At 40.4% G+C, this 22,167-nt stretch overlaps 1 protein-coding gene across 1 annotated transcript in view; it reads left to right on the plus strand.

The window, feature by feature from the left end:
- LOC120524363 (phosphatidylinositol 4,5-bisphosphate 5-phosphatase A-like) overlaps nt 1-22,167 on the plus strand; it is a 52,818-nt gene that overhangs the window by 28,376 nt on the left and 2,275 nt on the right. Inside the window, exons 5-7 of the mRNA XM_039746225.1 lie at nt 3,284-3,395; nt 6,263-6,372; nt 6,706-6,892. Of these exons, the coding sequence (XP_039602159.1) occupies nt 3,284-3,395; nt 6,263-6,372; nt 6,706-6,892 (409 nt within the window). The remainder of the gene's footprint in view (nt 1-3,283; nt 3,396-6,262; nt 6,373-6,705; nt 6,893-22,167) is intronic.

Below are 22,167 nucleotides of genomic sequence, written 5' to 3' on the forward strand. Positions count from 1 at the left end.
AAAAAATAAATAAATAAATAAAAAATGTTGGACTGCTTTTGCTTTGGAAGCGAGTGAGGAATCATGTTGCCTAAAGGCAGTGTCAGATTTATGTTTCAAAATAACTCACAATGAGTTTTACATGGAAGGCTTGGCACATTTAACAACTCCACTTCTCAGTCACTTGTGTGGATATTTTTATTTTATTTTAGGACTAGGGGGCTCTGCCCCCTGCTCGCTTCACTTGCTACACAGCCTGTGATACGCGCCAGCAACTTTATGTCTCTGCCGCTTGTGTATGTGGATTTCACTTTCTCCAAGCAACAAATCTTTTAATTCTCATGGATAGGCCTCTTCATTGGGAAGAAACACTACTTTTCCCTGACGGCAACATGAATTAGACGATCTACAAGTCTCCGACTTCAACTTTAAATCTGAACAATACCTACATACTTCTGTCATATCACCTATTTCCATATATTCGATCTCTTTTCGCTTTTACCTTTTCGTCAATATCGTATTGAATTTTGATTCCGTGTGACAACGCAACGTATAACTGCCCGTACATGAATATTGTTTCTTTCTCACTACATGAACTGTGTCTGACAATAGCATTCACACAAATGATTGAACCATGTGCGTGGTTGTAAATGTTTTAGATGTGGGCGGGATTTTTTCAAATCTCTTTGCATAATGTCTTGTCTTGCAGGGCTTGAAATTTTCTCTCGTAGATATGCCTCTTCATTGGGAAGAAGCGCTACTTTTCTCTGAAGACAACACGAATTAAACGATCTACAAGTCTCCGACTTAAAGTTTAAATCCCAACAATATATATTTGATCTCTTTTCGCTGTTCCGTTATTTCACCGACTAAAAATTTCCATTTGAACTAATGCGATCTTTACTATCAGTTTTTTGATACTTTTGAATTTTCGTACTTCCATTATCTCTAACCTGCTCTGCATGTGTATCACACCAAACGTTTTTGAATTCTTTATGATGTTCTACTTTGTCATCTACTGTTTGTCTTTTATTTCCGGCCCCGGTTGTGGTTAAATCTCTTGGCACAACGTCTCGTCTAGAAGGACATGAAAGTGTTTCTCTGAGAAAATCGTTTCTCATCTCTCTTCCCAAGATTTTTTTTATTATAATAGAGAGATTTTTGCTTTAGAAAATGTAATTATACTTGCCATCTTGATATTCTTTGTTTGCATGATGCCATTGGTGTTGATCACTTGACTACAACTCTTGCGATTTCCATCATCTCCTAGATTTTTACTACACAAACAATCCTTGGTACTCTGTGCGTCATAACAAAGTGAATCTCAGCTGGAGATTAATTACAAGATTGTTTTTGATTTTGACCAAATTTGACCAAATTTTTGTATCGCATTGTTTGAGTAGCGCAAGTATACGGCTATTTTAGCAGCCAGTGGAATAGGAGCACCATGTAACAGTAGACTAGCAAACAACATGGACAACTTGAGTCCTGTCCACACTAATACGTGTTTATTTAAAAATACATTAGTCTCTGTTTTCGCCTTTTGTTCACACTACCTTGTACCTGACCCAAAAATGGAGACCTTTGAAAACACTCTCCAGAACTGTATATTACTAAAAACTTCCGCTCAGTGTTAATGTGGGTAGACTGTAAACACAGATTTTTGAAAACTCAGACTCTAATTGGTTTGTGCCTATTTTGTGGCCCTTTCCTGATTGGGTCCAGCTCATTATATAATCTCAGTCCCATGATTGGTCACCCTTCAAAAAAGAAGAAAACCATATTCTAACATAGCAGGCACAGAAAAGTTGCTTTCCATGGCACTTGTTGTGTTGCTTAGATGCATCTGAATTGTAATTTCTACACTTTGAATGCTGCATACATTTGCCATCCATCCATCCATCCATCCATTATCCAACTCACTATATCCTAACTTCAGGGTCACGGGGGTCTGCTGGAGCCAGTCCCAGCCAGCACAGGGTGCAAGGCAAGAAACCAACCCTGGTCAGGGTGCTAGCCCATTGCAGGGCACACACACCCACACACCAAGCACACACTAGGGACAATTTAGGATCGCCAATGCACCTAACCTGCATGTCTTTGGACTGTGGGAAAGGCAAATAATTTACCAGTTGCTACAGTTTTATGATAAATCAATTGGCAGGCAGTGTTACCACAATAACAACATTTATTTCTATAGTGCATTTTCATACAACAATCTAGCTCAAAGTGCTTTGCAAGATGTCAAAGAGAAGGATACGTGGATTTTTCCATTGATGCAGGCTTTAGTGTGGATACTTCCGTAAACAATGTGAAAACGCTAGTACCTACAGAGACTGTTTTCTGTGATTTAATTTGCTTTATGATTGAGATTCATTTACTACTTCTGACTGTTATGTCAAAGCCAAGGTGTCATCCCTGTCTCAAATGTCTTCCCTTTTTATTTATTTTATTCTTTTGTAATATATGTTTCAGAGAAAGTTTTCTCTCTACTGTTCTCTTCTACTTTTCTATATTTTACTATCCTTTACTGAGTATTTTGTATGTTACTTTTTATATGTTGTTTATGCAGGGCAAGTTAGTTTGTTCTGTTTGTCATGTCTCCATTATTTTGAGCCTATGGGGGGCGTGCCCAAACCCGGCAGCAGTGGGACTGCCCCCAGGCTATATAGGTCAGGTCAGTGCTAGTGCTGTGGCATTAATGAAAGCTTCTCTTGTCTGTGTCTCTGTCTCTGTCCATTGTACATTCTCTTTTTTTTTTTTTTTTAAAGGATTATTGGATTTTGAACTTATTTTATTTTAGGTTTGAATTTTAAGTATACTTAATTTTGGTTCCAGTTTTTACTTTTACCATGTTTTGTATTTTAAATCTTGAAATTTAAAAAGGCTTAATTTTTGCAAATTGGAACAATTTTTTTTACAGGTCCTCTCTCTCTCTCTCTCTTTTTTTTTTTTTTTGCGATTTTGAAGCCTTTAATCTTGTTTTGATCTGTAGAGGCTGATGATGATTAAATGATTATACTGATTCCTTGTAATAGATGTTCAATCCAAAAAACACAGGCTCAGATCTCATGTGAAGTTTCATTTCTGCCCTTACTCTCAGTTTAGAGTTTTTGTGAATCGTGCGAATTATAACAGCACCACCTGAAGTCCACACTTATGGGTGGGTGGGTGAACAAGATTGCTAGGTAGCCTGTCCACTGTTTTCAATGGTGCTGTATCAATTTATCAAGATTAGCCACTGAAACAGCAATACTATTTTACTTAAATTAACCCGTGGGTTTGTATTTTTTTTTTTTTTTAGTACTGCCTTTTTATTTGGGGACTTGAATTTCAGAATTGATGATCTTGACATCAACTTTGTAAAGATGAAAATTGGTGAGAAAGACCTATCCAAGCTCTGGGAAAGTGACCAGGTAAGAAGACACCATACAGTAAAGCATGCGAAAATTGTGAGGTATTAAAATGTCTTAACTCAAGTTGAGCAAATGTGTCTGTAATCTTCAGTTGGCAGCCTGTGGCAGTACATGTACTGATTTTCAGCCTGGCATTCTGTGTGAGCTGATGAAAGACCACAAGTAGACCCAATCTTGAGTCCTTGTTGGACATTTTTTCTTTTGTTCTTCCATTCTCCCATGCTGCCTTTCTCATGTCTGCTGGTTGTTTGGATAATGGCTAAGGGTGTCATCGCACATTAACAATTTGGTGTGTTCCCTCTGCTTTAATCCAGGTTTGTCATGAAGTGCAGGGTGTGCAGGTAACAAGTCAAACTGAGCTGTTATAGTCAAATGGATTGATAAAGCGAGTAAACCCCATGGAGTCGAGTTAAACTGTTTAATTTTTGGTTTTCAGTGGTTCAGTGGTGAAGACTTTGGTTTAAAAGGAACAGTTCACTCCAAACAAGACCATCAGCTTTTTCAGACAGCATTTGTAGAGATGAATCCATTATGATGTGCCTATCGCCTTGCTGAAGGAACTTGTAAGGTTATCAGGGAGTTCTGTCACAGTCCATATGGCCCAGTTGCACTACTGCTGATTCACACAAGGGGTTTTGGTAAACTGTAATGACCCTGGACATGTTATGCAGATATGGGACCCGACTCTGTTATTTCTATTTGATTTTAACATAGCTGCCATCTCACCTTGAGTCTAACAAATTTTTACATTTGCCTATAATATGAGTTTTTTTATAGTTCAGATTTTTAGGTGTGTTTGCATGTAATGTGAACAGCACGTACTGGGATTCCATGTCTCTGTCTGTCTGTCCACAACAAAAGCAACTAGGCTCCCAGTAGACTGATTCTGTTATATTTTGGCACACTTCAATGAAATTTGTCTTCAAAGTTCCATTTTTTTTTTTTTTTTTTTAGATACTAGGGGGCTTCACCCCTGCTCGCTTCGCTCTCCAACCCCCGTGTTTGGTTTTCCGGATCACACTTTTTTTTCTTTGAATTGTTGCTATTTCATTAGTTTCACTTTTATTTCAGAACTTCTGTAAAAACAATATTTGGAATATTTCGAGTCCCAATATGCTGAATCTTTTAAACGAGGTCAGTGAGACTTGTGTTTAATGACTGTACCATAATTCAGGATAGGTTTCTCTGTTTGGAATTTCAGCACAGACAAAATGATCTTCGTCATCAGCAGTTAATCATTTTTTTTTTGCAAAGTAACCAATAAATGCATGTGAGGTAAACTCCGTTTTTGAAATTCTCAAGATCCTTTATTTGTCACCTGCATAGTTATACAGGACAACACGTGGTGAAATGCATCCTGATCTGCTTATCAAAGTTAGAAGAATATCAGTTAGATTAACAAAAAGGCCTAGATTGAAAGATAACAGTATAGTAGAACATAATACAGTAAATAAGTAAAATTATGTGAATAAAGTAGAATTAAGTGTCAAGGTGCAATAGTGCAGTGATTATTATGCAAAACCAAAGTTAGACAGGCGCATTGTTAAATGAGGCAGTTTGCGATCTTTACTCTCTCTTTTTTATACTTTCTAATTTTCCTACTTTCATATTCTTTAACTTTCTCCACATATGTATCGCGCCTTTTTTTTTTTTTTTTTTGAGCCTTTCGAATTCCACTGCTTTCATAATCTCTAACCTGCTCTGCATGTGTATAGTGCCAGCGTTTGTGAACGTCTTTATGAAGTTCTACTTTGTCTTTTAATTCTGAGCCCGATTGGACGTGCTTTTTTTTTTTCCAATTCCACTTGTTTCAGGCTGATAAATACTTTCCTTATTTTCTGATTTTGCACGTCGATTATTCTTTTTCTTTTCTGCTCTTTTTTTCTCTCCAACGCTTTTGTGTCTCTTTTTTCCGCGCTGCTTTCTTCTTCGCTCAGTCGTTGATGTTTCATTTATAACGTCCCGTCCTTATACGCTTTATATGCACTGAGAGCCCTAGATCTGTGTGTGCTCAAATCCTTTACACTGAATGTTTTGCTGCCTCTTGGCTTATTTGATATTGATTGTAAGTAGGGCGTTTCTTGCAAGAATCTCATGTCCCACGTCATCGTGAGACGGTCCAGGGTCAATCTCTTGGCACAAAGTCTCATGTTTAAGGTCCCCGCGAGACACTCTGTGGCCAATCTCTTTCATCTCGTGGTTTCTTTCAAATGTCTTCTGTGATCTTAACGTGAAGATCACGTCTAAACGCCCTTGTTTTCTCTTCAGGATTTTTTCTTTATAATAGAGAGATATACCTCGAAAACAGTGCCCTGTAGTTTTCAAATTTCAAAATCTCTAGTTTCAGGAGGCCGGTTGTGATTCTTGAATAAGAATACACGTCTGTGGACAACCCGTTCAAGAGTGTGTAATGAACAGCAGCACAAGGCCTCGCCCATAGTGCTTCTTCTTAAAACTCTTACCCCCAGTTTCGCCAGTCCGTGTGCTTTAATCACGCCAGAGTTTTAGGAGGCGGGCAAAAGGTACTGAACGGTATGTAGATCCTTTATAAATGTTTGGGTGGAGTGTGTTTTTTTAGGATCTCTTGGAAAACGTTGTGTTCTTAAACATAAATGATGCAAGCATCCATAACTCCACACCACATAGGAGTTACTGGTCATGTGCAAAATGTCCAGGTCACAGACTCCAGCCTATCGTACAAGGAGCAGAGCTCCAAGAATACGGCCCTGTTGTTTTTTTGTGGGGTTCACTCAAGGATCCTGTTAGTGAGTTTATTGTGCTGCTAATCTGGCCCTAGCTGTAGGTGACTTGTGAGCTTGTCTGTACACATTTGTCTCTGTCTTACTGCTGCTTCTTGTCATTTACAGCTAAACAAAGCGAAAAAAATAGAAGATATTTTTGCTGGCTTTCAAGAAGGGGTGTTGAATTTTCCCCCCACATACAAATTTGATGTGGGATCCAACGTTCATGACACCAGGTTAGTCCTTGACCGTGGAAGTTTTTTAAACAGCATTTAGATGCAACTTCTTGTAGATGGAACTGAATGGCCATGTTATGTCTAAATCCGGAATGTCTATTGAATTAAATACAACTTCCTAAAATTGTTTGGAAACCAGAGGATTTGGTCGATTGAATGACTGATATTTTTATAAAAACTGATTGTTTGATATGATGCGTGGCTATGTAGTCCAAACTCTACACACTTTATAGACGATTAGTCCTTGAATGTGTGAGGTTTCTTCTTCTCAAATTTAACAAGGATTGCTTAAAATGTTCTTCCAATGATACCAGTTTTTCATTTTCTGTTTAGCATGAAGATGCGTAAACCAGCATGGACTGACCGAATTTTGTGGAGAATAAAAAATGTCACAACAGCACATCTACAGGGTCGGTCACCAGCTGGGAGCAACATCTCTGTCATCCAGGAGTCTTATGAAAGCCACATGCAATTCCAGTCTAGTGACCACAAACCTGTGTCTTCTGTCTTTATGGTTAAGGTAAAGAACCTCCTCAGAAAAAATATTTTCTATGTGATAATAAATATTAGAACAATTATGACATGAACAGGTTTGTCAGCCTAACGAGCTTGTCCATCCTGTTCACCTAGATTGCCCAAAATGGCATCTAGCTGAGATCTGAAGATCCCCAAATTTCCCTGACGGCAGCATGAATTAGACGATCTACAAGTCTCCGACTTCAACTTTAAATCCGAACAATACCTACATACTTCTGTCATATCACCTATTTCCATATATTCAATCTCTTTTCTCTTTTCGATCTGAAGATCCCCAAATTCCTGCTCTCCACCACATTACTTGGTAATTTTGTTTCAAGTCTCTAAAGTTCTCTGTGTGAAGGAAAACTTGGAAATATTTGTGCCAAATCTACCTTTGAGAAGTTTCCTGCCATGCAGTGGCGTAGCGTGGGTATCAGCCGCCCGGGGTGGAGGAAAATTTCACCGCCCCCTTATTTAGGTATTTCAATTTAAAAGACTAAAATATACAGTAATTCTTTGCCGCCCCCTAAAAGTGCCGCCCGGGGCGGCGCCCCTGCCGCCCCCACTACGCTACGCCACTGCTGCCATGTCCCCATGTTCCTGTTGCAGAGTTGATTTTAACTCTTTTAGGGCAGATGTTGACTTTTGCCGAAATTCAGGAGTAGAGGATGGTAATCAGCCGTAAAACTTGCTGCTTTGTTTTAGTTTGGCTCTCTATGCTTGAAGGAAAGTCAGCTTCGTAGATTTGACCTCGATTACCTGCCCGTGCACGACTAGTGAAAAGCAAACAACCTCTAAAATAGCATCGACGTCTGGGGAGAGACCAAAGTGAATGCACAAAGCAAAATATTCAGTGGACGACGTTTTGCGCATTACTGCCGACTCTGACTTGTCGGACTTCCATTTTGATGCAAGTGACCTAAGGACGATAGTGAGGAACCAGCTTCAGCTGATCAGTCGGTCGGTCCCCAGCTGATTGCGGTGCTGAATATGCTTGTGTAGCTGATGCGCCTATGGCAACATTTGCCTGGGAGAATCACAACTTATGATGACAGGAGATACAAACCAGATTGTGTCACACTGCCATACGAAGACAGTCAGGTAGCCAGCCTGCCATGCATTCCTACCGGCTATCAAGCGGCCCCCTACACAGCCACTAGAGACCCTGAACAGGCGCCGACAGCAGCCACAGCAACATATAAAATCTTTGGTTTGTGTGCTTTTCAGAAAAGTGAGTTGCTTGCAAAAAATATTCAGCCCTCAATGAGTTAAAGTGATAGCTGGGATCCACTGTACCAATTCTTTACAACATTTTAAACACTTCAATTATATCAGCTTTTAATTCTGCTCTATCAGTCACTCCTCATATCTCATACCTGCACACAGTACTCCAGACGAGGCCTCACCGATGTGTTATAAAGCTTAGGCATAACCTCGCTTGGCTTGTACTCCTCACCTTGTGATATAAAATCCAGCATCCTGATAGCCTTCATAATGGCTTCTCTACACTGTCTTGACATGATTGAAGTGTTTAAATTATGAAGGGAATTAGTCCAGTGGATCGAGACTGTGACTTTAAAACGAGTTCATCAAGAACACGGGGACATGGCTGGAAACTTGTTGAGGGTAAATTTTGCACAAACGTTAGCAAGGTTTTCTTATCACAAAGAATGACGGTCAGAGTAAGAGACCAAGTAGTGTGGTAGACAATAAGACTTTAGGGACTTTCAAAACTCAAATTGATGTTATTTTAGAAGAATTAAGTGGATTGTTGATCTGAATGGCCTGTTTTCGTCTAGAATGTTTTATGTTGGCAGTGACAAGTCCACCATAAATGATGTACTTTCAAGTTTCAGACCTCCCATTGTGCATTCAATTCCAACATCTTCCTACGTGTCACTCATTCCAGTTATGTACAATAACTTTCAGCCACCATAAAGCTGCCCAGGCCTGTATGCTGTCCACATCCCTCTATAACACTTTAGCCGATTCTATATTATCTGCTCTTCTGCCCAGTTTGGTATCATCTGCAGACTTAACCAGCTTATTGATTACATTTTTGTGCAGATCGTTTATGGATAATAAAAAGAGAAGCAGCCCCAACCCCAACCCCTGCACGACACCACTTTTAACATCACCTAATTCTGATACGGTTCCCCCTCACCATTAACCTTTACTTCCTGCATTTGAGCCAATTTTGTCCCCACAAGCCATGTCCTGAATCCTCACTTCTTTAGTCTGAATTCCAAGCAACACTTGTTATGTCAACATTTTCCACTTATCATAGTGCTTGCCTTGAAATCTGAAAGCCTTTCCCTTTAAAACAGACAGGCCACAGCAAAGAGTTCTGGAGTACTTCTGTCGTATGGATGGTAGCAGTCCTTGCCATTTCACGTGTCGTCTTTATTTTGAGTTTTCACGCTTGATTGCTGGCTTGCCTGTTTTACTTTTATTAGGTGTGTTCACATGTAATGCAGTTAGTGTCTACCGTCACTGTCATGTCTGTCTCTCTTCATAAAACAACTCGGCTGCTAGGTGACTAATTTTGCTGAAATTTAGCACACTTATTTTTCTAAGAGAATCTTTCAAGGATGTTCAGTTTTCTTTGTGATTTCTCAAATAGATCATTCTTTAGAAATTTTTGAAGTTTCAAAAACTCCCATTGAAAAGCACAGGCAAATTTTCAAACACATCAATCTTTAAAACAGAAAAGCTTTCTGTGAGAGTTCAGCTATGGATTAGTTTACAGTTCACCTTGAGAGGAGTTACTTCATCTTTTTATAATTTGTATTTTTTTCCTCTGGTATTCATCCAAAAACAATTTTGTTTTAATTAAGCAGTTTTTTATTTCACAAAAGCACAGAGAAACACCAGCTCACTTTCCTCTGCTGTGGCTGATCTACAAATGAATAGAAGAGGAAAGGGATTATGTTTTCAAGCGTCACTTTGTAAGTGCTGAGTCATACAAACACGTTCTCAGTATCTACACTGCAATGAAATCAACCTCATGACTGCATTATCTGCATATTATAACGGTTAAGTATTCTCTAACACTAGAATTTATACACAAAACTGTAGACCTACTCTCCATCATTGACTGCAGCAGCCAAAACTATTACTTTGATGCTTCAAGAGAAGGTTTACCTCTCTGTCAGGTGCATCTTATAAAATATTATGTTAGAATTTGAAACTACAATTAGCCACAGAAAATCCATAACTGATAACTAACAACAGCACATCAATCGGTGACATTTTTACACCACTTGAGTTGCACTTCATCCACCACAAGATTATGTAGGCTCCACATTTTTAACTATACAATATTACAAAATGCAGGTAGAACACGTATAACTGTATTCTATTAATGCTGTTATTTTTGAATACTAGAGGGCTCCGCCCACCCCTGCGTTTGGTTTACAGCATACAGTAAACCCTCGTTTATCGCTGTTAATCCGTTCCAAACTCTGCCACGATAAATGAATTTCCACGAAGTAGGATTCTTTATTTATAAATCGAATATTTTCGCAGTTAGAGCATAGAAAACCTGTTTACGACCTTCTAAATACATTTCCTAACATTATTAGAGCCTTCTAGACATGAAATAACACCCTTTAGTCAAATGTTTTAACTGTGCGCCATGACAAGACAGAGATGACAGTTCCGTCTCACAATTAAAAGAATGCAAACATATCTTCCTCTTCAAAGGAGTGCGCAGAGAATGTCAGAGAGAGAGAGAGAGCGAGAAAAGCAAACCATCAAAAATCAATAGGGCTGTTTGGGCTTTTAAGTATGCGAGGCACCGCCGGACAAAGCAGCTACAAGGAAGGCAGCAATGTGAAGGTAGTCTTTTAGCATTTTTTAGAGGAGCGTCTGTATACTCTGTGCAAACAGCCCCTCCGTCAGGAGCAGAGAATGTCAGAGAGAGAGAGAGAAAAGCAAACAATCAAAAATCAACATGTGCTGTTTGGGCTTTCAAGTATGCGAAGCACAACACAGGAAGCATATCGTATATCATTGAGGAGTTTTATTTAATATGTACTACGTGCTCTGATTGGGTAGCTTCTCAGCCATCTTGCAATAGCGTCCCTTGTATGAAATCAACTGGGCAAAGCAACTGAGGAAGCATGTACCATAAATGAAAATACCCATTGTCTGCAGAAATCCGCGAACCAGCGTAAAATCTGTGATATATATTTAGATATGCTTACATTTAAAATCCGCATAGAGTGAAGCCGCGAAAGTCGAAACGCGATATAGCGAGGGATCACTGTATACAATTTATAGAGATTGTTATTTTCATGGGAGTTGTTACATATGCATTATTTTCACTTTTACTTTAAAAACGTTTTTAAAAACAATATTTGTCTTAATTCCAGCCCCGGGCTTGGTTACATCTCTTTCTCGCAGCACATATAACGCTGCTCGCGTTGTTAAGGGGTTTGGGGTGGCTGAACGCACGCTAAGGAGCAGCAGTCGGATGATCTGCTGGCTTTCTGCTGCTGACAACCTGCCTGTTCTGCTTGTCGCATGTCATTGTTTTAAGAGCTCTGAGCGCATGATGCAACTTTCAAAACAGTTAATTAAGTTCCCAAATGCACCTGAATGTTACACCATGCCTACGTTTTCTATCTTGCAGTTGACTGCCATTGCAGTGTTGGATTTTTTTAAGTCAGAGGTACTGATTTTGCACAATTTCTGAACTTTTTCTAAACGTGGTTTGTTGCTTCTTTTGGAACTCGTAAGAGTCATTGTTTTGTCATTGTTTAACCCAGACCATGAGCCATCTCTGTAGATTTGCACTGAGGTAGCAGCTCGTTGCCAGCCATAAACCCTTGACCTGTGCTTGGCTCTCAGAAGCTTCCCTTTATCACTCAGAGCTGTAGAAGAGCTTGGTGTGCGGGGACAAGCTAATAGCAGAGTCGATTGCTTCCTGGTGACCTAAGCTGATCTCTCTCAGCCCCCACTCTACTGCTAGGTTCCACACCTCCGCAACACTTGACCACCATCACAGTGCAAATAACTGCTGACTATGCCAAGTGTTTTGTCGTGGGCTCACACACACACACCATGGGCCGTCTCCATTCACAGATTTGCATTGTAGTAACAGCCAGTAGCCAGACGCAAACTGTGTCATCTGGATAACTGTGTCTCATTTACATTTACATTTATTTGCTTAGCAGACTCCTTTATCCAACTTACTTTCAGACACCACCTCATCACTTGTATCTCATTACACAGGGTATGGCTGTAAATGGAGCACTTCTTGGTCATGTCACTTGATTTCTCCCTCTCACACTCTGAATCCTCACCCTGCTGCTTGTGGCAATTAACTTCCAACTATGCGAAGTGTTTTGTTGTGGGCTTGCACACACCACGGGCCATCTCTAGTCACAGATTTCTATTGTAACTGCCGGTGTGAGGTTGTGAACCTGCACCATCTCTATTACTACAGCTCTCAGAAGCCCCTCTCATCATTCAGACCTGAAAATCTTCTATATCTGACAAGAACAAGCTGTAAGTGGAGTGGAGTACCTCCTGGTGATGTCTGCTAACCTTTCTTTCTCCTTAAGACCCCGCTACTCTACTGCTAAGCTATGTACTGCCTCCATCACAGTGCAAATAACTGCAGATTACGCCAAGTAGTCTCACGCAAAACCACAGTCCATCTCAGTTTACCGAATTGCACTTTGCTTTGGTAGCTGGTGGCCAGCCATGAAGCCAAAAGGTCTGGATTGCTACTGCTCTCAGTAGCCCCTTGTCTCATCGTTCAGAGCTAAAGAAGTTCTGTATGTTATCGTGCACGGACTGGCTGTAAACAGAGTGGAACCTTTCCTGGAGATATCCACGGGTCTCTGTTTCTCCCATTTGTGGGACCCCACTGTACTACTCAGCTCCACACTGCCTATACTGTCTTAGATGTATTTTTTCACTTTTTCATTTATTCATTTAATTATTTTTTTTCATTGTGATATACTATATTAATCCCAAGGAGAAATTCTTTTTGAATGACCTTTGGAGGTCAGAGTTCAGGGTCAGCAATTATACAGCTCACCTAGAGCATTTCTGGGCCTTGCTCACAGGTCCAATGGAGTAAGACCCCTTCTGGCGTTAACGGGATTTGATCCACTATCCCAATGCATATCCTTAGCTTCACAGCCACCACTCTGCCTTATTTGTGTTTTTGATTAATTTATATGTGTATTTCGACTTCCAAGTAATAAGTTTATTTTGCTGTGCCAAGTGATGTTATGGATACAATATTTTGAATTCAGGATGAAAACAAAATCCTTTTATCAGTGCCTTGATTAAAAAGTGAGAAAAAAAGTGTGAAAAGTAAAACTTTTGTTTTTTTTTTTAATTGGAGGACCAGCCGGCCTGAACTTAAGAGGGTCTTTGGGGAAAATCTAGCACACACCGGTCGCTATTTGTTTTCCAGTTTGCCTAGGAGCAATTTGAAGGGGTTTTATGGTGGCCATGAAGTCCACTTTTGTTTAATTCTGAGTAGTTGAGGTATATTAATGTTATATTTGTTTATTGTCGGCTTTGTTTTCTATGACTGTGCTAGGTTCCATGTGTTTTGTGGGTGGTCCCCTAAGAAGTGAGGCCACCCGCCAATCACCACCAGGAACTGTCCTCCGCCCAACAAATCCAGAAGGTCCTCCATAGTTCCTGGTGGTTCATTTTGAACGTGCTTGGGAGTGTTTGAGTTACTGTGATTTTTCTGAGCTTGTAAATGTTTGGACATTCTTTGGCCTTTCTTTAGATTCTGTAGTGGGACTTTGTTCACCTTGGTTTGCCTTGCTGGCAACATCTTCATGTCTTTTGTGCACTTTAGAGGTAATAGTGCATTTTTTAGGAAACACAGTGTTTTATTTTATGACGATGCTGTGTTCACTGTCATTACTAGCCAGGGTTTGACAGTAAATTCACCTTTAGTGGGAATTTTTGGAGGTTTTTGGTTCATAACACATTCCAGCAGCAGCTTCATTGTCCTTTTTACGTGCACAGCCAGGCCTTTCCTAAAGTGTCATCTGTCTGGCTGTTATTGAGTTGTTCTAGTTTTGACCTCTGATGCACACAATCACAAATATGGTCACCCACCTCTTCTGATGAAGTGCGCTAATGTTTAGTTTGTGGTTCTATTTAGGTCCTTGTCTCTTTCTGATGCAGTTTTTCATTGATGAAAGAATAGACTTGAGGAATGAACATACACAGCTAGATACCCGACGTCTGCCATTTAACACTAGAATTACCAAAGCCTATGAAAAAACTTGTAATCCTGGCCCACCTTAAAACCATTTGCACCTCTCCATCAGCGTCTTTTGTGTTGTAAATGTGTCGATTGGCACAAGCAAAATCCACGCAACTGTTGTTATGGTTCTGTCTTTGTCCAGAAACAGTTTCACAAGCTTTATGACCTTAGTCTTGGAAAGTCTTTCTCCCGTGGGGCGACTGGGATCTTTTCCTGAATAAGATAAAATACAGTTGTGTAGGGTGTGACAGGAGCTTCCACCTGCAGCTAAAGTCACTTCAGTACACATGTATTTTTTGAGCATGCCCTTGTCAATCAAACACAGGAAGCTCCACAAACTACTTGTGACTTTACGGTGTGGGAAGTAAGTAAATAAATGAGGGTAGATAGGTAAATAACATTCAATCTGGCTTTTATATACAAAGTACAGTAAGGTCAAAGGTGTGATGGCAGCTTCCACCTGCAGCTATAGGCTCTTCAGTACACGAGCAACTCTCCACGCTAGTGTTTAGATCTGGATGGTGTATTTGCTCAAAAAAGAAGGCTGACTTCATTCTCGCACCATTGCTTACGTACTGAAGTGTCAGTGGACACTTTTCATGGCGTTACATGTGTAATTTGTGAGCATGCCCTTGTCGATTATGAGTCAGCAGTTCTTATCGCTGTACTACCAAAGCAATCATGACAATGAAGTACATTAACCTGATTTCTTTTTCTTTGGTTATAGTCTTGAATTAAAGTGCATTTGTTCTGTTATACTTGTATATTTTGTGAAAGTGCTTATTTGATATTTGGACTTCAGTCTTCACACATTATGCACTTCATGTTATTTTGTTGTTAGTACTAAAACATGAAAAAAGTTTGTCTTTTAGGTATGTGTTAAACATTTGGGGATGGTATAACAGGCTGCTTGTGCTGATCGACACATTTACAAGACAAAAGACACTGACAGAGAGGTGCAAACGGATTAAAGGTGGACCGGGAATACAAGTTTTTCGTAGGCGTTAGTAATTCTTGTGTTAAAAGATTACGTCAACAGCCCAGAAACCTAAAGGAAAAAAAATATTTTAGTTTTATCTGCCTGACTGAGTCATTGCATTAACACTCAAGGTGGGTGTCGACAAGAGTCGACACATAAATAATTGAAGGCTAACCGCCAAGAAAAATCACCTAAAATGTATTAGTTTTATCCACTAGATCACAGCAAAGACCCTGAGATAAAGATGAATCACCATTCATTTTCATTCCGTCAAAGGCCGGAAAGCCGCTCTCATCAAAAGAAATCCTCTCCCAGAGATGTGTTGAGTATTGTCGATGACTCGGATTCTGCCCTGTCAGATGAGGATTTTGAGCTGTCATAGGAAAGTGACAATGAGAGTGCTGCTTAAAAACCATTTTGTTCATTTTATGTTTTTCTCAGTCTAGCCAGTAAAAAGGAGTTTGATGAAACAAAAAAAAAAAGAAGACTTCAAAGAGTTAAGAAGCCCTTTATTTTGCTTTTACACATTTAATTCTATTAAACCGTTACATCTTCCAAGTTGGCAATCACTTGGATTTACAAGGACAACAGATGGAATAGTGTGTGTGATATAGATATTTCCAGATTAAGTGACTAGATCCAAAATTGATGTAGGCACTTTCCCACCCAGATAGACAACATAGATGAGCGATCACTTTCAAAGCCAGCACTCTGCTCTAGGGGAGGAAAAAGAATTTTGCCATGCCAAGTATGCTTTAACTAGCATGCAGTACAGACATGAAAGAATAGCTGCACATTAAACCAACCTAGCCAGGCACTTCACAGGTTTTTCCCCTCATTCTCTGGATTACTAACATGCTAGAAAATTTAGTTTTTCAGATCATACCTGTAGGTAAATGATGTGCACCTGTCTTGTTTGGGTGGGAGTGCCTGAAAAAGAATGTCACTATATATCCTATAACTGCATGGTAAAGAGGATAATGACTGGGGATGACATTAGTCTACAAAGAAACCTTTTCAGTAAGGCTAAAATGTGTAATTGGTTCAAAGAGCATCTTGCGGCCGTCACTCTGAGCTTTGTTACAAAACCCCATCTGTGGTTTACGCTACCTGCCTGTAAGTGTTCTTATACAAATCTGCTAATTCTGATTTTTTGGATCACCACACCAATATAGGGTCTGTTCTGAATCCCCCAACCTTCCATCAATACTTGCATCGACTGGTCTCCATTTGGGAGTGCAAGTACCAAAGTGTTCATACAATCGCGATAAAGCCATGTTGTATTAAAATAAAAGCAGAGGTGGATTTATAGGTACTTATTGTTGTGAGTTTTAGACTTGAATAGGACAAAAAGATGTGAAGACCTGTAAAAGAAGCAATGAAATCAGGCCAGGACCCTCACTAGCTAGCTCAAATTAGGCTCACCCTGTCCAACTCACTCCAAACTACTGCAGTCGACTTCAGCCCAACTAAGCCCAACAATGGATAGAAGTTCACCATCAAACTTAAATGTTCAAAAATTCCTCAAAAGACGGTCGAATCATTGATGACCTCTAGCCTGTGACCAAATGGCAAATGATTATCATTTTTAAATGAAAATATTTATTAAACGAATCTCTCTATGTATATAAATCAATAAAACATAAAATGTAAGGCATCCATGCCTGGACATAATGTGTTCCTGTGTCTACAAGAGGGTGTCCCCAGCACCCGACACAGACAGACGCTCGCACAACTCCAGCACAACACATTCATTTATTGGGGAAACGTGTCCCAGTCATTCCCCACACCGCAGCTCAGTACAAAGCACAGCAAATAAATGACACTCTGCCTTCTTTGTTCTTCTCTCTCTCTTTCTCTCTCTTTCTGCCTCCACACCTCCATCAGAAAGCTTTGTCCTCCTCTTCCTCACTCTGGCTCCATGAGTAGCGTCGGGCAGCTCCTTTTATGCAATTCCCGGAAGTACTGCTGGTGTCCCAAAGGACTACTCATGAAGCAGGGGTCCCCAGTCCCTGGTGGCACCCACAGCACCCAACAGGGCAGAGTCACCGAACACCCAATTTCCAATGAAGCCCGGTGGTGCTGCAACAACCCAGGGGGGCTGCCATCTATCACTCCGGGGGAGATGATGCCCTGTGAATGTTCTCTCCCTTGGTCCTTCCAGTGCAAAGGGGTCCCAGCCGTCTGCCACAAAACGAACAATGCGGTTAAAACAGACGGCCATACCATTTGTACTGTTAATCCTGTTTTTATAAATGGGGAGTTTTACTGTGCTAGTGAAGAAATAACAAGAAAAGCTCCAAAGGGCAAAAAAAAAACAAGTTGCTGACAGGCAATCCTAAAGTGAATAAATGCCAAAACAAAGATCCAAGGGCAAAATCTGATGAAACAGTACAAAAATAATCACAAAAAACAATAAAATCTAATGAATAAAACAATACTTGCTCATTCCAAGTCTAGCATTAACCCTTGTGAGTAGTGCAAGGTGAAGCTGATTTTGAAAGCTATTTGAAGTAAGGAACATCAGAACAGTTGCTATGAATAGATCTAGTCCTTATAGATGTCACCTCAGAAAAAAGGCTCGGTTGACATATAAAAAAATGTATGGTAGAACTGGTGGCAGAGTGCTCTTCAAAGGGGTAAACATAACTGGAATGGCCTACCGGTAGACATCTCAAGGCACCAGCCAAGCCCACTCCCAGACATTTTGTTCCTTTCAGATACCCTACAGCTTTGGGTTCACCAGGATGTCCTGATTAACATGGAGGTCATCGAGGCTACATCCCATGTCTCGTGCTCTTCTTCCTTTAAATGTCATCATTCTACTCCTCCTTTTACAAGAGAGCTTCCCAGGTAAGCTTCACCATTTCTTATTCTTGACTGTTTCGATTGGACCTCTTTCAGATTCTTTAACGTGCAACATCTCCTTTGCATCACCAGCAATACCATGAATTCTCACTTACTCGTACAGAAATGGACAGAGAGGATGCCAACGCTCCTGACTCATTACAAAGTCTCTTTTCTGCAGTTGAGTAATGCATGCAGTCCTATCGCCAACCAGAAAAATCAATTTGATTTATGCCTGTCAGTCACATCACTGTGGCATGATGCATATGCTAAGTAGGAAATCTCAGTACTCTAGAAGGCCTTAACCTGTTTGAGGGTTTGCATATCACATGCACTTTTCACCTCTTGGCTGTTTCTGATGTATCTTTAGAACTGCAATCACCAAGATGGTCAAACTGATCATCATAATACATACTATCAGAATAACACATGGCTGACGGCTCAACAAAATGTCTTCACTTGATAGGATGTGAGTCCAGTGATTTTTTTTATTTTTCTTTCTTCACTATAGATCTTCGTTTAAATACTAAATGACAAGCTCAGGCTTGTGGAATCAATGAATGCAAATGACTCCAGACAAGGATTAAACATGCAGTACTTCATCTTATGTGAATGAAACAAATTTTGCTGGAAGCTAAGCACAGTTTGTTTTGGAAATGTGTTCATGTTGTGATGAGAATAACAATTCACGTGCAATTGAATTTGCAGCAAAAATGAGATATTATTACACATTGGGGTAGGGGGGCTCTGAAACTTGAAAGTACACTTTATGAGACTGATGGACACGTCTCTGGCCACCTCTAGACATTGGACAGAAGCGATTAGGAAGGCTAATAGGATGCTGGGCCAGTGCTATGTCACCTGTAGTATGGTGGTTATAAAACAATTAGGAACGTTAGAACTTTGACAAACGAGAGGAGACCATTCAGTCCATCGAGCCCATTTGTTGTCTAAGCTGTCCCAATATCTCATCCACATACTTCTTAAAGGTTGTCAAGGTTTCTGCTTCAACTCCATGACTCTGTAGTTTCTGTCAGAATCCCACAACTCTTTGTGTAAAGAAATTCTTCCTGCCTTCAGTCCTAAATGCACTTCCGCTTAATTTCCACTGATGTCCTTGAGTACGCGATTCACCCTTAAGCTGAAAGAATGTCGCTGGATCTTCTTTGTCAATGCCATTGAGGATTTTGAGGGCCTGGATTAGGTCTCCATGCAGTCTTCTCTGCTCGAGACTAAACAGGTTTAATTCTGAGTCTGTCACAATATGACACGTCCTTAAGTCCCATGATGCACCTGGTTGCTCTCCTCTTCACGGCTTCAAGTGCTGCTTGTGTCTTATCGTGTGGTGACCAGAACTGGACACAGTACTCCATATATGGTCTTATTAATACATTATATAGTATGAGCATAATAACCTAACATTTTATTTGCGTTTTTAATCACCTCTTCACATTACTTAGGTGATGAAAATTTGTCAACATGAACCCCTAAATCATTTCAGAGGTTGCTTCCTGCAGCTCAGTGTCTCTCATCTTATTTTAATAATTGACGTTCCTTTTGCCCACGTGTAGCACTTTGCACTTTTCTGTGTCATACTACAGTTTCCATGTGTTTGCCCAGTCCTGAAGGTCTTTGAATTCTTTTTGCTGCCTCCTCAGTGTCTGCCATCCCTCCAATTTTAGTGTCATCTATGAATTTTACAAGTTTACTAACAATACCAGAATCAATGAAATTAAGTATAAATCAGAAAAAGTAACGGTCCAAGGACAGGCCCCTAGGACTCCACTGATGACCTTGCTCCATGTGGTCCATTCTTCTCTTATCTCTACTCTTTGTCTTCCGCCAACTAACCAACTCGAGATTTAGTTTTGTAAGTTAGTGCTGATGCCTACAGCTTCTAGTTTCAGAATGAATCTTTGGTGTAGTATGGCTGAGTCAAATGCTTTGTGAAAGTCCAAGTAAGTTATATTGTATGCTTTGCTTATGCCAATGTTTGGAGTTGCCTGTTTGAAAATCATCTAAATGGTTGGTTTGGCAAGATCTTCCTCTCATAAACCCATGCTGACTGTTATTTAGTATGTTATTTCCATATAGGCAGCTTTCTAATTAATTTCTTATTATAGTTTACATAATTTTCCATGGCACAGAAGTAAGACTTCTTGGTCTGTTTTTACTAGCATCCATTTTGTCTCCCTTGAAGCTGTAAAATGCACATTGGCCTAGCTAGCACCAAAATCTATACCAGCAGTCGGAAAATTAGCCCTTTACACCAAACTCAGAACTGATGCCGTTGATGACTAAATCTCTATCCTGTTAGTTAGCCAGCAGTTGGTCACGTTTATTCCACTTCTTCCAATAATCAAGTTTTTTAAATGTAATAAGTATTCTTGAAAGGCACTACACAGCAAAAGCATCAAACTGGACAATGGCTGTAAAAAACGTACATGGAGGAAGAACGCCTTTATAATTACAAAGGAACATGGTGCACAAGTAACTGGACGCCATGTCATGTCATTTTCTCACCTGCTTAATTCAGGCCTGAGACAGCTAGCATAAAGCGTAAGGCAGGAACAATCTCTGGAAAATAAAAAAGCAGATGGTTAGAAAGCATAACTATCCTTTACATGCCCCTTTTAAGGATAGGGTGAACACACACCACACGCACAAAAACACACATTAGGGACAGTTTTCATCACCAAGTCACCTAACCAGCATGTTTTTGGACAGTGGAAGGATGCTGGAGCACCTGGAGGAAACCCATGCAGACACTGAGAGGACTTGAAGACTCCACAAAGGGAGGACCTAGGAGGTAACCCTGGGCTCCTTATTGTGCCACCATGCTGCAATTAACTGGTGTGGCCACCAGGGGGGCGCACCAGCTCCCCAAACCCAAAACAAACGGGCACAAGGCACAAGTTTAATCACTATTCTCATCCTCCTTGATCTGAGTGCAGCCTTTGACACTATTTGTCACACTACTCTTCTCAATAGATTATCTTCGATTGGCATTACCCACACTCCACTAGACTGGTTCAGATCCTACCTCTCAGGCCGCACTCAGTTTGCTCAGCTTAAAACTTTCACATCCCAACCCAACCCACTGCTGTTACTTCAGGTGGGCTCTGTCCTGCCCAATCATTTCATTATTTACCTCCTTCCCCTGGTAATATCTTTCGTAAATATAACATTAGCTTCCACTGTTACGCTGATGACTCCCAGCTCTATCTCACTAGCAAACCTACTGTTTCCTTTCCACCCTCCTCATTTATTGATTGCATAGCAAAAATCAAATCCTGGTTTTCTTCAAATTTTCTTAAATTAAATAGTGACAAAACTGAGGTTCTCATTGGTACAAAATCAACATTATCCAAAACTGATCATTTTTCATTTGTTATTGATAATTCCTCTGTCTCGCCTTCCCCACAGCTTAAGAGCCTGGGTGTCATTCTTGACAGTACTTTATCCTTTCAATCCCATGTCAATAACATCTCCCGGTCTGCGTATTTCCACTTGCGTAACATTAATCGTATTCGCCCCTCCATCACTCCCCACACAACTGCCTTGTCACTTCTCGTCTGGATTATTGCAGTTGCCTTTTCTTTGGTCTTTCTTGCAAATCTCTTTATAAGCTTCAACTGGTCCAGAATTCAGCTGCCCGCATCATTACTAGAACCCCCCCTCTATTCACCATATCACTCCCGTCTTGCAGCAGGCTTCCGGCTTCCGGTTAAGTTCTGCATTCAATTCAAAATTCTTCTGTTAACGTTTAAGGATCTCCACAACCTTGCCCCTCCATATCTGCCTGACCTCTCCATGCTGACATTCCCTCCTGTACCCTTAGATCCTCAGATCATCTTCCTCCATCCACTTGACTATCACCTTTGTCCGTCTTACCACCATGGAGAGCAGAGCATTCAGTTGCTGGGCTCCCCAGTTCTGGAACTCACTACCACCCATCCATCCATCCATTTTCCAACCCGCTGAATCCGAACACAGGGTCACGGGGGGTCTGCTGTAGCCAATCCCAGCCAACACAGGGCACAAGGCAGGAACCAATCCCAGGCAGGGTGCCAACCCACCGCAGTCACTACCACCTGAGCTTAGAAATATTGAATCATTCTCAATTTTCAAATCTAAACTTTAAACTCATTTGTTTAAGAGTGCTTTTTCTCTTTGATTACAATTGCTCTGTCTGCTT

The sequence above is a fragment of the Polypterus senegalus genome, chromosome 2, assembly GCF_016835505.1.
Source record: "Polypterus senegalus isolate Bchr_013 chromosome 2, ASM1683550v1, whole genome shotgun sequence".
NCBI lineage: Eukaryota > Metazoa > Chordata > Cladistia > Polypteriformes > Polypteridae > Polypterus > Polypterus senegalus.